This window comes from Cricetulus griseus, assembly GCF_003668045.3.
Source record: "Cricetulus griseus strain 17A/GY chromosome 1 unlocalized genomic scaffold, alternate assembly CriGri-PICRH-1.0 chr1_1, whole genome shotgun sequence".
Classification (NCBI taxonomy): domain Eukaryota; kingdom Metazoa; phylum Chordata; class Mammalia; order Rodentia; family Cricetidae; genus Cricetulus; species Cricetulus griseus.
Genome location: NW_023276807.1, coordinates 166,278,909 through 166,292,070, shown reverse-complemented (window position 1 = coordinate 166,292,070; position 13,162 = coordinate 166,278,909). Strand labels below are relative to the sequence as shown.

At 44.9% G+C, this 13,162-nt stretch overlaps 1 protein-coding gene across 1 annotated transcript in view; it reads right to left on the bottom strand.

The window, feature by feature from the left end:
* LOC100771469 (polycystin-2) overlaps window positions 1-9,790 on the bottom strand; it is a 39,680-nt gene extending 29,890 nt beyond the window's left edge. Inside the window, exons 1-2 of the mRNA XM_027388483.2 lie at window positions 9,107-9,790; window positions 1,319-1,432 (exon numbers count right to left, since the gene is read on the bottom strand). Coding sequence (XP_027244284.1) covers window positions 1,319-1,432; window positions 9,107-9,707 — 715 coding nt within the window. The 5' untranslated portion in view covers window positions 9,708-9,790. The remainder of the gene's footprint in view (window positions 1-1,318; window positions 1,433-9,106) is intronic.
* Between the last annotated feature and the right edge of the window lie 3,372 nt (window positions 9,791-13,162).

Below are 13,162 nucleotides of genomic sequence, written 5' to 3'. Positions count from 1 at the left end.
AGATTTTTTTTCTCTAAGCAAACATTCCTGGGTCTGCTCTCCTATGAATTACACTCTTGGGAATATTTTCACTTTTTCCCCCCATCTCCCAGCTTATTACAGGGAGTACAGATGAGGAAAATGGATGAAGATGCACACAGGGAAGGCTGCTCTTAACTGCTGAGCCACTTCTCCAGTCTCCCACCCAAAGAACATTATGGAATCACTGATCAAACTCTGATTCTCTCCACATACAAAAAAAGATAAACTCTTCTCTTTGTGGGCATCAATTGTTAAGCATCTCTCAGTCAACACTGGAAAAGGCAGGTTTCTCTTTAGGGAAGTTTAGTAAAAAGCCTGGGGGTGGGAATGGCAAAAACTGGCTTCCTTGTCCCCATAAAAGTCCTCAGAGAAGACATAACAAAAATCTATGCTTCAGGGCCAGCAAGATAGCCAGCAGTTACCACACTTAACAAGCAAGCCTAATGGTTTAAGTTCAAGCTAGAGCCCGCATAAAAGTGGAAGGAGAGAAATGACTTTACAGTTGTCCCCTGACCTCCACAAGAACACTTGTGTGGGAATGCATACTCATACTCTCTCTCTCTCTCTCTCTCTCTCTCTCTCTCTCTCTCTCTTCTTCTCTCTCTCTCTCTCTCTCTCTCTCTCTCTCTCTCTCTCTCTCTCACACACACACACACACACACACACACACACAATTTAAAAAACCCACACTTCAACATGCTTCTATTCAGGACGCATGATTTGCCTATAGCTTTTCTGGACTTAAAAGCAAACAGTTCCTGAGATGGGTTCTGAGCTACAGCTTCCCTCCACTCCCTCCCAGAGAACGCATGAACACACTGAAGTAAGAGAGGAAGGACACAAACTAGGTCAGCTAGGTTTTCCCTAAAGCCTAGTGACCCTGGAGGACTTGGCAGAAATAAAGCACTTTAAGGAAAGCAGTGACTCAAACTGTCAGGATCCCCAAGGGGATTTTGGAAGGCATGTGCCACCACGTGCAGTCTTAAGGAGAGTTATCACTTGAGAGTTAGACACGGAAGTGTGACATTCAGTGATATGAAATCTAACATCCAAAACCTTTGGCTGGGATTTTTGTAGACAGAAGGTTTCTTGTGCATCTCACAGTGAAGTCTGTCACAACTAATGATGAACTGGCCAGCAGAGAACTTCCCCAAAGTCCAACCTGAACTGTAAACCACACTGAGAAGAAAATTGCTGGCTTTACCCTCCAGGTTCTCACATAGTTCTCTTCAGTTGTGATTACAACAGGTCAAACACCTTCAAAACATTCCATTAGAGAGAGAAAGAGTGTACTCACAGATGCACAAGACTATGAGGAAAAGGAGGTAAGTGACCAGTTCCCGTAATACGCTTTTAAGGTATTTCTCTCGGTTAGTGTTGCTCTCTTCCATGAGTCTTGTTCCCCAGAGACCTTTAAAATAATGAAAAACAATCAAAACAAGGTCATCCTTCCTAAGAAACTTCACAAGTGGCAAAAGAAAAAATGAAAGGAATAGTGAACCAGTTCTCATATGGAAATAGGAATGTACAAGAATATGTATGCATGCAAACTGCACGTGACTCAGTGATTTTATTTAGTATACACCATGCTCCATTCACCTCAAAATTACAAAATCCAAGGCAACTCAATCATTTTTTGTAACTTGTAGGACCATTAGCAAATATCTTTAAAAGTTTAGGAGGATTGGAAATGAAGGCAATTTAAAAGATTGAGCAATTGTGAACATCACAGCATCACATCGCTCTTCTTCCTGCTTTGTAAAGGATACACCTGGTAACCCCCCCCCCCCGCTCCCCGCCACACACACACACACACACACACTAAACCTAGCTAAGTAAATGGTGTGACTACGAGGAAAACCACCCTTGAGGTCGACACAGAGCAAAATCCAAGTTGTTGCTTCATTCCAACTTGGAAACATCTACTGAGCTTCCAGCATAGTGGCAGAAAGCCTGCTCTGTGCTCACTTTTGTCCTGTACGAAATACAGAGGCAACTGACCATGCTTAACATCGGTTTAAGCTTAACGTGTGTTTAAAGTGCTTATTAACATGGTTTTAAATGTACAGCAATGGCGAATGCGGCTCCTCTGTCTTTCTTTTGGAAAAAACTACAATGAGCAACCATGTTGTGTATTTCAACAGATGGAAAGTGTAAAGCTGTTGAGGTAGAGATGATGTAACCCTCGGAGAGGTTGCTGGAGAGAATTACCAGTTTGGGATTCAGCCAGCAGGCAGTATGGTGGCTGTCCAAGACCTGTTAATGAACAGTGTGATCAAGTCACAATGCTGGTTCCCTGGGAGAACCTTAGTAGCTTTCCCAAAACACTAATTTCTCAATCCTTCCAGTTAGGTTATTAACAGACACAAACCTGGCTCCCCATGCTACCTGTCTTACATTCTACACCTTACTCCCGTCCATTAACCCAAATTCTGACCACACTTGAGCCAGAAACAAGGAGAAGTGGGAACAGTGAAGTGTTTTCACATCAAGGAAATGAGGTCATCATTAAGGTTGATACACTTTTTAGGCCGTTATATAAACACAAGAGCTCTACTCTATTAAGTTTAGCTATTCCATTTTCCCTTTCTTCCTTTAAAAACTTAGCATCTAAACATTAAGGACACCATGATGCTCATTGCAGGCCTCAGCACTCTGAAAGCTGAACGAAGTTCATGACCAGGCCTGCTGCTGCCAAGAGCTGGTATTTGTCAGGGAATTGCTCATGCAGAAGAAATGCAGCAAGCAGGGTGTTTATTCATTGCAACTCTACCATATTCAAGAGTTTTTACAAATTTAGATGACATGGAAAATTACAAGTCAGGCTAGCACAGCAGCCAAGGATCAGGCTCGGCAGCCTCGGGTACAACCATACTTGTATCTTTGGGTAGAGCTCTTCTAGAGACCTTGCCTACAGTATACATGTGGTGACTGCTGGTCTCCTTAGCATCTTTACTGCTATGTGGTCAGTGATTTTATTCTTTCCACTGGTTTATAGACAACCATGCACTATGGAATAGACATAATTTCATACAAATGGTATTCTCCGACCTTTAAATAGAAACAAGACAAAAACGACGTCAGATTTTTCTCAAGCCAAATTTGCAATGAATTATGGCAATTTAATTCAAGCCCTTAAAAGGAAATGAAAAGAAATATCCCCTTTTCTTATCTCTATATACTATCATGCATTTACTTTTTCTAAATTACTCTACCTACCTCCTAAATATTAACAATTGTTAATTCCCCCACACTGGGGGTCTACCTTAGGAGACAGGGCCCCTCTGCATCATTGTCCTGTGGCAGAGTACTGCCAGCATTCATTAATTGACAAAGAAGAGTGGCTTAAAGTGCACATCACACAGATGGCTCATATTTGCATGCCCCAAATGAACACCCTTCTTTTTTGTCCCACTCTAAAAACTTCTTATTTGAGCAAATGGCATCAAACAAGAAATCTGAGGTCCATCTCAAAGTGAGCTCTCCTTCTTCGCATGGAGTTGGTTCTGTAATTATTTTGTGTTGAGACAAGGTATCATTATGTAGCTCAGTCTGACCTTGAAATTGGAATGCTTCTCCTGCCTCTGCCTCCTGACTGCTGGGAATACAGACATGCACCACCATGCACATCAAGCCTGAATCTGTAACTGACAGCTTCTGTCTTTAATCTAGGTCTGTAGCATCACAGCCTGGAAGATGAACTACAATTCTGGTCACCCCTTTTCTGTGCCAGCTCCCTCCTGACCATCCACTCACTGTATCCCCTACATTCTTCAGTCCGGCCTATGATTATACTAGTCTTTTCTGAAGTCTCTCAATAAATCCAAATACCTACAGGAAAATGTACCAACTCCCTAATGCAACATTCAAGTCTGCTTAGCCTTGTTCCCAGCCAGAATCCCTCCTCCTCACTTCAAAGTGTGGCTTACTTTGAATCCCTATGAAGACCTTCACTGACTTCCTCAGGTAGAGATAGATTACCTCTTTCTTGAATCCACCACCCATGAGAACAAGGACCACTGTGATACCTTCGAGTGAAGGGGTTTAGCAGTCCCCTAACTTTCTGGCTAAATCTTGGCTCTGGTCCTTAGGGAGGTTCCAGGAAGGGAGTATCTGGAGTAGCAACTGAGCAGCAACTGACACAGCAGAGAAGAGAGAACACTAGAAAGGATCATGGGAGACTAGTCACCTGTGAGGGCAGCTTGCCCCTCAGCTCAGCTACATCTCTGAGCAATGTTCCACACAGGACGGCTGAGGGACAGGTACTAAGGGCCAAGAGCAATGCTGGAGAACAGGTGCCATAGACCCACCATGGTGAGACCAGACTCCACACTGAGTGCACTGGCTGTAAGCATCAAGTCTCAGGGATGGCTACCCACAAGGTCTAGCCTAGGACTCACCTCTGAAACATTCTCTATACTGAGGTTCGGACTTCACAAACTGGTAAACAGATACTCTGGGAAAGCTCCAAAGACCTCAGAAAAGTCCTAGAAATCTGAGTGGATATTAGTATAACTGTGATCTGAGTACCCGCCCCCTGGAGAGATGGAGCAGGAGGATGGAAAGTCCCAGGCCAACTTGTATTGTGAGATCCTGTCTCAAAAGATCAAAATTTTAAAACACCCAAAACATGTCCATCATCAGGGAAAAGTTAGGGAAATAGAGTGTGGATCTGTGAAATCGATCAAATATATTGTATGCATGTAAGAAAATTCTCAAATATAATAAAAATATTTAATTTAAATAAAAAAGCATGTCCATCAACTAAGTAGTGGATAAACAAAATGTAATATGAGTTTACAATGAGTCTAGGAGCCAGTCATGTATAGGGACAAAGTTCGGGTACACACTGCTGTGTGGAGGATCTTGAAAACAGGCTGCACAAAATAAGCCAGACACAGCAAGGTAGATTCTGATTTCACTTGTAGTGGATTTGTACATGATTATGAAAAAGTGTGGGGAAAAACAGTTAAGTAGAACCACACTGTTATAAATATATCAATTACTCACTTAGCTGTAGCTAAAAGGGTAAATTTGATGTTCACTTTGGCACAACTTTAAAAAAAAAAGAAAGACAGTAGGTTCTTCCAATTTAGATAAATTAGGAATCTGAACACAGAGTAGTTGGTATGGTTAATGTCCTAAATGTCCTCAATGAATCAGTATTTAAAAAGTAGGAAACTATGAAAAATGGCAGGCTAAAGTTAAGTAAAAACACTGCAAATATTTATCATAGCAAGAACAGTTTTGGGTTCCAATGCCTATAATTAAATCCTAGTTTCAATATTTATATAATTGTGACCTTGGGAGAGTCATTTAAGCTGCTATAAAAATATTGGTTCCCTCATCAGGAAGATGGTGTGAGGATGGCTTCTACAATATAGGGGACAGCTAAGGACAAAACAAACTATGGCCATTAAAACGTCTCCAAGAGTGCTGAACACAGTGAGCAAGTCACTGTCACTTAACAGGTTAGGGCAGGTGTCTCAGCCTCTCTCCGCCTGACATGCAGGGTGGGATGATGTGCTGCAGCGAAGGAAGAGCAGCCCTGTGCTCTGTAAGATGTCAGTACCATTCTTGCCTTCTATCCAGCAGGTGCATTCCTCCTCCTTGCCTCTCCGGGGTTGTAAAAGCCCCCAATACATTCAGGTACCTCCAAATATTTCTTAAGGGGCAAAAGTTCTCCTACATGCACTTGAAAACTTTCATATTTAGGATAATGCCACACTGGTGATGAAGTACAAAGGGATTCCCGCTAAGAATGGAGAGTCATATCAGCTATCACTTTGGTGTGGTACTATTTGGTATAGCCACGTTCAGGCCTTCATAAACTTCAATAACCTTTCCAATAACTGAATACACTGCTCTGTAGACATCAAAAGGGAAGGCAGGAGAAAGGCAAGTTAAATACAATACAAAACAATGACAGCCACTTATCAAACAGCACACATCAGTGCCAAGCTCTGATTATTTCAGGAAAAATAAAAGTAATCCTCACATTCATTTAGACCCCAGCAATATGTGACAGAGGTTCCTAACTTCAGACAAAAATCCATTTCTTCCCCGCTGGATATGTGGCTACATAATACTTTTCAGCCATCCTGACAGTATCGTTAGTCATATGAATGAAGAATTTGCAGCAGGAGTCAAAGTGATGAGTTTTATTTCCAGGACGATGTCTGGGCCACTGCCATCAAATCACTTAGTTGTCCTTTGCTTCCTCTGATCCAGGCTTTCAGCACCTCTTCACTGGTGGCCTCTTGACACACCTGCCTGGATGAGGTTGCTATCTACCTCTGAGAACCAAGCAGGATGCCAAGCTGCCGAGTCCCGTGCCTCCTCTTAATATTTACAGATACATATTAATTGTCCAATTAGACATAGTGTGCCCCAGAACGAGGCTTCAGACAGTCCTGACTACTCACTGCTAGAGGGTAAGGGCATCCACAGTCCATAGAACAGGAAATAGCATTTGCTATCCACTAGCTATTGCTGGGGGCAAGCAAAGGCATGGGAGGCTAGACCCGACCCTTTCATTATAAATGAGAAGCTGAGGCCCAGAGAGACTGAAGAAGTGACAGAGGAGAACCTGACTGGTGATATTTTGTTTATGATCTAACAAATAAAGCTTGCCTGAAGATCAGAGTGCAAAGCTAGCCACACTAGTCAGCCAGGCAGTGGTGGCACACACCTTTAATACTAGCACTCGGGAGACAGGCAGGCAGATCTCTGTTAGTTCAAGGCCACCCTGAGCTACACGAAATTGATCCATTCTAAAAGAAAAACAGAGGTCACATAAAGGTGATCTCAGCACTTGGGATTCCACGCCTTTAATCCCAGCACTAGAGAGGAATAAAAGGAGGGAGGAGGCAGTAGTTCAGATGTAGTCTGAAGATGCAGTCTGAGAACAGGATCACCCCATCTGTCTGAGCATTGGTAGAGATGAGAACTCTGTAGTAGCTGGCCACTTTTCTTTTTCTGATCTTCAGCTTTAACACCAATATCTGTCTCTGGGTTTTTATTATTCGTGCTACACTTGACAGTAATCTCCCTTAATAATTCCCACCATCACTGAGTATAGCAAAAGTCACTTTCTGTCCTGATCCTCGGGATTATTTACATGATATATACAAGGTTCCTATTATTGTTATCTAACAAGACAGAAAAAAAATCCACATCTCATTCACTGTTGGTTATTTTACATTTTTGGGCTCTGTCCTTTGGAAAATGGTTATATGCTGCTGTAGCTTATTTCCTTTTATAGCTGCTAGCAGAACACCATCTTCATGCTAAATATTTAATACATGTGGCTTAGTTAATAAGCCACAATGATGCCAACTATATTTCTTCATAATGGGAGTAAAATGTTTAAAATTTTCCATAATTAATAATTTCCCAAATCTACTCTCTTGTGAAGTACACCTTTGATAGATGCATAATCCCATTATTATTTCTACAGTTTATTAGATATTACTGAGGGAACAGATGCAGACACACAGGACAAGACCCTGGGGAGGGACTCACAGCTACCATGTCCTCTCCAGTGCCCCTCTCAGAGCCACTACAAAGCTCCCACTGATCAAGCCTGTCTCATTGTGAGTTTACTGAAATTCTTTTTTAAAAAGAAATAAACCTATACATATATATGTCTCAATATAAAACGATACATTTTGTTAATTGTCTCCCATTATTGTGTTCAAAGTTAAGTCTATTACCAACTGCTCAAGCTGATTTAAAAATCATCTGACTTTCCATTATCCACTGCTTATAAGAAGCATGGATCTCATGTTGGTGAATTTTTTTAAAGCACTTCTCACATAGTTTTAAAATAAGAATCTGTTTCATGCGGTTTAGATAATAGGAATCATCAGTGTTTTCCTTTTCTTCTAAAGTTACCTCAAAAGGACCGTTGGTGTTTCACCACGCCCAAGTCACATTATCTAGCACACACATATAAAAGCAGGGCAATCGTTTGTAATATTTGTAAAGCACAACACGGAAAAGATGAGCTGCCCATTTTAGATGTCTTCTCATTAAAGTCTTCCAACACATGGAGGGCTATGGACTGGCTACTTCTTTTCTTAAAGAAAACTTAATAACACGTTCAAGGTCGAACGGTAGGAGAACCAGGATTTAAATGTAGGCCTGGCTTGTCTAAACCACACTGCTTCAACATCTGGGTAGTTTCTGTGCAGGACTGTGAGCTGCAGACAGAGGAGACCAAGGGGGAGGGAAACAACAAGAAATACCAGGATGGAACTCTTAAAGGTGGATAGTAAGACAACTAGCTGGGTGAGAGTTGGTGAAACGCTTTTCCTTGGATGCCTCTGGTGGCAAAACTTTGAGAACACGGGATTCAGTCTGCTATTGGAAAATCCCTGTCCTCCCCAGCCCTGTGGAGAGTTGTGTGCCCAGAACGCTGACACATTAACCAGCTGGTATCTGGAGAAGCAATCGTCTTGCTGGAATGGAAGAGAACACTATTTTAAAACATACTTTTAGTCTTTAAACACACACGGGGTGGGGGTAATATTTCCTTTGCAACTGTTTAAGAAAAAATTTCCAGAATTAGAAACGGCCAAAAATGCTTTTCTCCAGACATTACTGTATTCATGCAGTCAACAATTCCCCTCTCAACCAATCGTACCTATCTAAAAGCATCACTCTGGGTAACACTGTAGGTCCCTTCCTAGACAGGCTGAAGGGATATGGCGCATGGCCACCAAATGAAAAGTATGGGAGCCGGAATAAACTTGCTTCTCATTTTGTGACATTTAGCAGACACAGTTATAACTATCATCAGTTGTACTAGAATATTCTTTGTTCGTCCTCCACAAGCCCCAGATACTCCCTTAAACGGCTTTCTCCTATTTGCCAAAGTGTGCTAGCATCCTAATGAGAAAGGGAGGCGCCTGACGAATTCAAACCAAGGGCGCAGTGGAATTCCGCACTGGGTACCGGAAATCGCAGTTAGGGAGGTAGGGAGGGTGCTTGGAAGGGAGACCAGAACGCCGAGGACAAGGGTTCGAGCCCGCAAGCAGGCAGTTCTCCCGCGCGCACGGGACGCCGCGGGTCCCGTTCTTACCTCTCAGCCCGCGCACCAGCCTCTCGGCCCAGGCCACTCGAGGCGGCTGCCCGTCCAGCGGAAGGTGGCGATGCAGCGGGTCCCCTCCGCCTGCGGGGCTGGGACACGGCGCGCCCTGGTCCTCTAGCCGGCGCCTCCTCCCGCTCGGGTGCCCGGCTCCCCGGTAGCTCCCCAGGGCTCGTCCGCGGGCGCCCGCCGAGCTCACAGCCGAGGAGGAGGCCGACCTGCGGCTGCCCGGGCGCCACTCCACGTCCATCTCCACCACCATTCCTCCTTCTTCTCCTTCCACCTCGTCGTCGTCGTCCTCCTCCTCGGCCTCGAAGCCCGGGTTATCGCGGCTCCACGCCTGCCGGGAGCATGACGAGAGCGGAGGAGAAGGGGAGGCCGAGGCTCCAGCCGGGGGGTCCCGAGCAGCCGCCTGCCGGATGCGCTCCATCTCGATCTCCAGGCCCCGCTGCTCCCGGAGGCCTCCCGGGACCGCCAGGCCGCCGCCCACCGCCGCGCCTCCCGCAGCCAGCCGGCCCGGGCCCGGAGCTCGAGGTGCGGGAGAGCGCTTCGCATCCCCGGGCGGCTGCGGCTGCACGCGGTTGGAGTTCACCATAGCGGTCACTGGCGCCCAGCGCGCCCCAGAGCGCCGCTGCCCTCAGCCGCAGGAGCCATGTTCTTTTCTTCCCGGGGTCCGCCGCCTGCTCCCCGCCCCCCGCCCGCCCCTTCGGCCCGCCTCCTGGGGCCGGGCCTCCCCTCGGCTGGCCTCAGGAGCGGGGAAAGGGCCCTGGCGGCCAGCGCGCGCCCTGTCAAAGTTCCAAGTGGAACCAGGGTCCCGAGCGGCGCCCACATTCCTATGGGGTAGCGCGCTAAAGAAGGAAGTGCTTGCAGGCCAACTCCTCTGGAAAAGGAGTCTTGGATTTGTCTATGCCTGCATGACCTCGAGATAATGCTTAGGCCCTGTCCATCCCCTGCCTAAGTTTACCAAGTCGCAAAGAGGAGAGTAAAGACTGAGACCCTTTCGTGTGATAATGTAAACTAGTGAAATACAGCTTGAAATGAAGCCTCCGGGCGGGCAAATAAATCTACCCTTCATTTAAAAACCAGAACAGAGCACTAAGGCTGCCTTGCCTTGCTCTTGGTGGCCCCCATCTCCCTGATTGTCCTGGTGATTGGGTGATTTCCCCGCTCCTCTCTCCAGACATCCCAAGAATTCCAAGGACTGGGTTCTGGGACTCTCTGATTGCTGATGCCTCCACCTTTATCTCATTTCTGATCCTGCGCAGCACTGGGCTCTGAATAACGGGATCCTGCCTCAGGCATTAGTTCTAGATCTTTATTCCTGCCTATGTCCCAACTAGAACATCCAACTCAATGCCCTGCACACGGTTCATGCTAAGCCCATTCCAACCTCAATTTTTGTGGTGTCTCCATCTCTTTTAAATTTCAGATCCCTTGTTGAGACTTATGCATCTCTTCCTTCACTTCTGAGGCTTCTCTTAGGACATTTCCCACCTGCCTCCTCTTCAAGTCCTTGGTGGGTCTTCTTGTTACTTTACCCTCAAGGGTCTCTCTGATAAAATCTCTACTTTTAATTCCCACTGCCAGCCTTGGTCATTCCACACTGGTGCAAATGATTTCTGTCGGTTCCACCTCTCTTCTGCCATTGCAGTACCAAACCAACCTTGCCTTCTTTAGCTTGGCAAGAAAGACTGGATTGGAAGACTTGGAGAGTGCTTTGGTCCCTGTATTCTCCATGTCCCCACCGTTTCCAGATTATAGGATCGGCCATGTTGATACATAAAGGAGTCTATGGACTTCTAGCTTAGGTGATAACATTTAATTTCTGTAGTTTAGCAAATGTGCACGATCTGATCCTATATTAGTTTGCTAGGCTTTGTTATAACAACCTACCTCTCGCTGTGTCCAATAATACAAATGTTTTTTCTCAAAATGGATTGGTTGGCTTGCAGATGGACCATTTTGCCTGTGTCTTCCCATTGTCCTCACTTGGGTGTCTTCTCCTCCTCCTCCTCATCATCATCATCAACATAGTGGTTACAGACAACCATAATTGTATGATTTAAATTTAGTTGCTTTGAGAAAGACCCAATGACTAAGTATAGTCATACCCTGAGATACTGGAGCTTAGGAATTCAATATATGAATTTGGTGGGTACAAACTTAATCCAGTCCATAATGGGCCCTACAATACTTGTCTAGAATGGTCTCCCTGTCTCACATTTATCCATGCAACATTATTTGCTGACCCCATGCATATTTCTGTATATAGCATTAAGAACTGGGTAAGTTAAGTAGAGTGCAATAAAGACCTTGGCCTCATAGAAGACGTATCTAACAAAGAAAGGTGCAGAAATCTCCCACTAGGGAAGTTGGGATGCCTGTCTTACAAGAGTCCTCTGGAGATACAGTTTCTGAGCTGTGCCACCTGCACTGAGCTAACAGAATAACTTCTTAACAGACATCTTGACAAAGAAGACAGGTGTGAGGAAAAAGCATAGACTCAGCGAGAAAATAGGCTCTGTCCTTGTTTTTAAAATGTGGCTCATAGAGCTGTAGCCATGGCATAAGATGCTTAGAAATAGAGACATTGGGTCTCCCACACCCATCTTATCGACTAAGAAATTCTAGTTTTGCCCTGGAATTCAGAATCTCCTTGGGGTCTCCTGACACCCTAAGTTTGAGAGGCAATGCTACCTTTCAGATGAAAGAGTTTCATACAGTCCATCCTGCAGCCCTGTGTATTATGGTCCCTAGTGATGACATCATCCAGAACCCAGTCCCAGAAGTTTCAGTGGTGCTTCAGTCTTTGTCAGTGTTTATACCACACTAATTCATTATCAGGACTGTGGAAGCAGACAACTGCACAGCCTGGGGGAAGTTACCTCTCTTGCACCTGTGAAAATGGAAACAGTGCTAATTCCTGCCTCACAAGTTTGTAAAGATTAGGTGACTTGATACAGGTGTCTAAGATCATCCCTTCAGGCTGCTAAAACAAAAATGCCACTACGAGGTGTCTTGTAAGCATTTACTTCTCACAGTTGAAGATGCTCAAGTTTCAAGACCACGGCACTGGCAGAGTTGAAATGTGCTGAAGTCCTTTCTGATTCATACATTACTTCTTAGGTGTATCTGCACGTGGTGGAAGGGACAAAGAAACCTGTATTAGGATTTGGATCTTAAATATCCTTCAAGGTTTGTGTGTTAAAGGTTCAGTCACCAGATTGTGATCCTGTTGGAAAGTGGTGAGCTGTGTGAGGTGGGAGCCTGTGAAGTTAGGTCATCAAGGTCATACTCCTTCTTGAAGGGAATGTTGGGACCCAGGTCTTCTTCCCATGCCCTCTTATCCTCTCCTCTCCTACCCTATCTTCTTGTCACTATGAGTCATGTTGTTCCACCATGTGTCTAACCTACAATGACATTCTCACTAATAAACAATGAGCTAATAAACACTCATTTTACCCTATTAACTTATCTAAGGCATTTTGTCCTAGCAATGGAAAATTAAGCAGCACAAACTCCTTTGACTTTATAAGACATCTGTCTCTATGACTTCCTATAAAGACCCACTTCCTTTTGTCATCTGCAGGAGTCCGGCCTGTATCAGTCCCACACTACAGAAGCCATCTATTTCGGACTGGTGTCTTTGGGGCTGCAATCTGAACCAGCTGAACAGCCCTGGATCAAGCCTTGAGTGGGGGAGTGTGGATCAGAAAACTCCTAGCTACCCAGCAGCATTAAGGATGAGACAGAGACATCTTGTCATCTCAGGAGGGCTGTCAGTTCATATTGGAGTCCACGGTTTATTTATTAAATAGCTTTCCGATAGTGGGGGTGATAGCAGAAGACATCTATTATCATGTATAAAGCTGATATCAAGTATTTCCTTTAATCCCAGAGACACCCCTAAAACTGCACGTTCTCACCAGCTTCTCACCAGTCCCTAGGCACGTATACAAGCCCTCAGACATTCCATTCCATAAGGGCCCCAGCCTTCCAGCACCAGGCACATTTCCCTAGCCCTCAGAATAGGTGTGGGCCCAGCCAGGG